Raw genomic sequence first — 2821 nt, 5'->3', positions numbered from 1 at the left:
AGGCTACTAAACTCAACGCAATGGTTGGCTTGAACTGTCTAGATAAAGAAACAACTCTGTGATTGGTGGAGACTGCCGGAGCCCGGTCAGGCGCGGTCAGCCAATGAGGAGAGAGGATGAGTGGAGGGGGGTGGGTGGGAGGGGGGTGGAGGGGTGGTCGTGAAGGGAAAGGCGTCGAGTGTTTATTATAAAGGAGAAAATATTAATTCCCCCCTTGCCGTGGGCCGTGACGTCAGTATAGGAAGTCATTGTAGAGCAACACTGGAGCGATTAGCAGCAAAAAGGGGGAGCCTGATGTCGAGGAGTCAGCCCTGTGTATATCTCTCCATACGCCTCAACTTTTAACACAAAGTTCAATATCCAAACACAAAACGGGACTTGGACTTACGGGCGGACACACACTCCGCTTTTTTTTTTTTGCGCATTTTCCTCCTGAATGTAACGTCTTCTGGAACCGTATATACGTTCTTCTCCTGGATTTTGCCTCCTGTTGGTTTTGTATTTTTTTTTTTTAATTATTCTTATTTTTGTTTTTTAGGGTTTTATCTCCCAGGTTATATTCGTTTCGATTCTCTCCTCTTAAATAGTTTATTTTGTTATTGTTTTTCTTTTGGCTTACTTTGTCGAGGAGAAGCACCCTCCGCGGTTGTTATGAAGACTTCACTCCTCCTTTCTTAACATGGAAGCATCCAGCGGGTCGAGTTTTGGGATAGACACTATATTGTCCTGCGCGTCAAACTCCGGCAACGCGGTGCTCATGAACGGAGATTTCCGCCTGGGCGACAGCAGGACAGCGGACTTTAGGAGCGCCAGGCCACGCCGTCTCCGGCATGCTCGGAGATAGACACTGTGGGCACGGCCCCCTCTTCCCCCATCTCGGTCACCATGGAGCACCCCGCCGCCGCCGCCGCTGCCTCCGCCGAAGCGCATCTGGTGCAGGACAGCCTTCAGCATCACCACCTCCACCACAACCAGAGTGGGTTGCCGCTGTCGCCTCAACATCAGCAGCAGCAGCAGCAGCAGCAGCTCGCCGGGGCCGGCTGCGCCCCGAGGATTTCCACCTCCTCGTTTCTAATCAAAGACATTCTGGGCGACAGCAAACCGCTGGCAGCCTGCGCACCTTACAGCACCAGCGTGTCGTCGCCCCACCACACGCCAAAACCAGAAAGTGCCACGGCTCCGGACGGCTTCCGGCCCAAGCTGGAGCAGGACGAAAACAGGGGCAAGCTGGACAAAAGGGACGACATTCAGAGTGACATGAAGTGCAACGGTAAGGAGAAGGAGACGACGACAGGTGGAAGGGAATTGAGATTAAAATCCTCTGCTGGGAACCTGGGAACTGACAAAAACAACTACTACTACTACTACTAAGACAACACTAATAATAATAGTAACACTAATAACACGGATAATAATAATAATAATAATAATAATAATAATAATAATAATAATAATAATAATAATAATAATAATAATAATAATAATAATAATAATAATAGTTTTCGTGTGTTCTGAGCTTGCTTTATTAGCTTAATAGATGTGAAAACAGATGTAAGCCTGGTGATTTTCCCGGTGCGCGCTGGGCCTCCCTGGTGGGTCAATTAGAGAGATTATTGTTCTTCCTAGAGGGGGGATCAGGGCGCACTGAAACACGGCTACAAATAGAGATGGATTGATATATTGATTTCTCGTTTTCTAGAGAAACACGGGCCAAGAAAACGAAAACTTCAAGTGATAAATACGCTGCTAGTTCTATTTTAAATTACCCCCCCCCCCCCCCCCCCCTCCTCCTCCTCTTCACATAAGTTGGGGAAAAGTTTGACTTGCAGAAGACTCTGGTTTTATATAATTATTGAGCCCCAACATGTGTGGTATAATATTGTGTGGGATTTTTTATTTTATTTTTTTAAATCTTTCTACCGGTTTAAAAATATTATCCCTGGGTTTATTATAGGGTCTAAAGAAGAGGGGGACCGGGAGATCTCCAGTAGCAGAGACAGCCCACCGGTGCGCACGAAAAAGCCTCGCAAAGCACGCACAGCCTTTACCGACCACCAGCTGAACCAGCTGGAGAGGAGCTTTGAGCGACAAAAATACCTCAGCGTGCAGGACCGCATGGACCTGGCTGCAGCCCTCAACCTGACCGACACACAAGTCAAGACCTGGTACCAAAACAGACGGTAAGGCATCTTAATACCCGTTATCAATGTTATGGATTTGACACACGTTGAAATAAATGTTAGAAAACCACAATAAATACTCTTTGGAGTTGCTCATTTAATATTACTATTTTTCGGGCTCTTGTGTTATATTTTATTTTCATCATCATCATTAAAAAAAAAAGAATCTGTATTATAGTCTGGCACTGTTTTTAAAATTATTTCTACTTAGTGCAAGGCCAGTCAAATCGCAAATAATTAAATCTTGCAAACGTGTAATTTATTTGTATCGTCATGAAGCCAAAAATAATAATAATAATTTAGTTTTTTAAAGGGATTTGTAGTTTGACAAAAGATTTAAATTTAATATGAGACTGGCATAAATCGCTGCCTCAAAACATGAAAACACGAGTCATGTCGTAAAGGAATAAATGAGAAAGACTTTTTAAATGAATGTTAATTTTTTTAAAGGATATTTGAGCAACTTGTTTGTCAACAAACTCAGTGACGTGTGTCTTTATTTTGGATGATGTAACTTCTATATATTGCATCTGTGAAATGTTGTTTGTAAAACAAATTCTTTTAGACAGAGCAACAAATATTGGCTGGTATTTGTTGTGACGCACCTCTTGAAAAAAATGATTTGCTTCGCAGTTTGCGTT

At 43.7% G+C, this 2821-nt stretch overlaps 1 protein-coding gene across 1 annotated transcript; it reads left to right on the top strand.

Annotated features, from left to right (window-relative positions):
• Positions 1-679: 679 nt before the first annotated feature.
• Positions 680-2184, top strand: barhl2 (BarH-like homeobox 2; the record flags this gene model as incomplete). Its single annotated transcript, XM_080493959.1, is given in 3 exon segments — positions 680-799; positions 805-1270; positions 1955-2184. Coding segments are annotated over 3 exon segments (816 nt in total).
• Positions 2185-2821: the final 637 nt, after the last annotated feature.

The sequence above is a fragment of the Lipophrys pholis genome (assembly GCF_963383615.2).
Source record: "Lipophrys pholis genome assembly, contig: SCAFFOLD_813, whole genome shotgun sequence".
NCBI classification, from domain to species: domain Eukaryota; kingdom Metazoa; phylum Chordata; class Actinopteri; order Blenniiformes; family Blenniidae; genus Lipophrys; species Lipophrys pholis.
The sequence above is the reverse complement of the archived record's forward strand: the minus strand, read 5'-3'. Positions and strand labels throughout refer to the sequence as shown.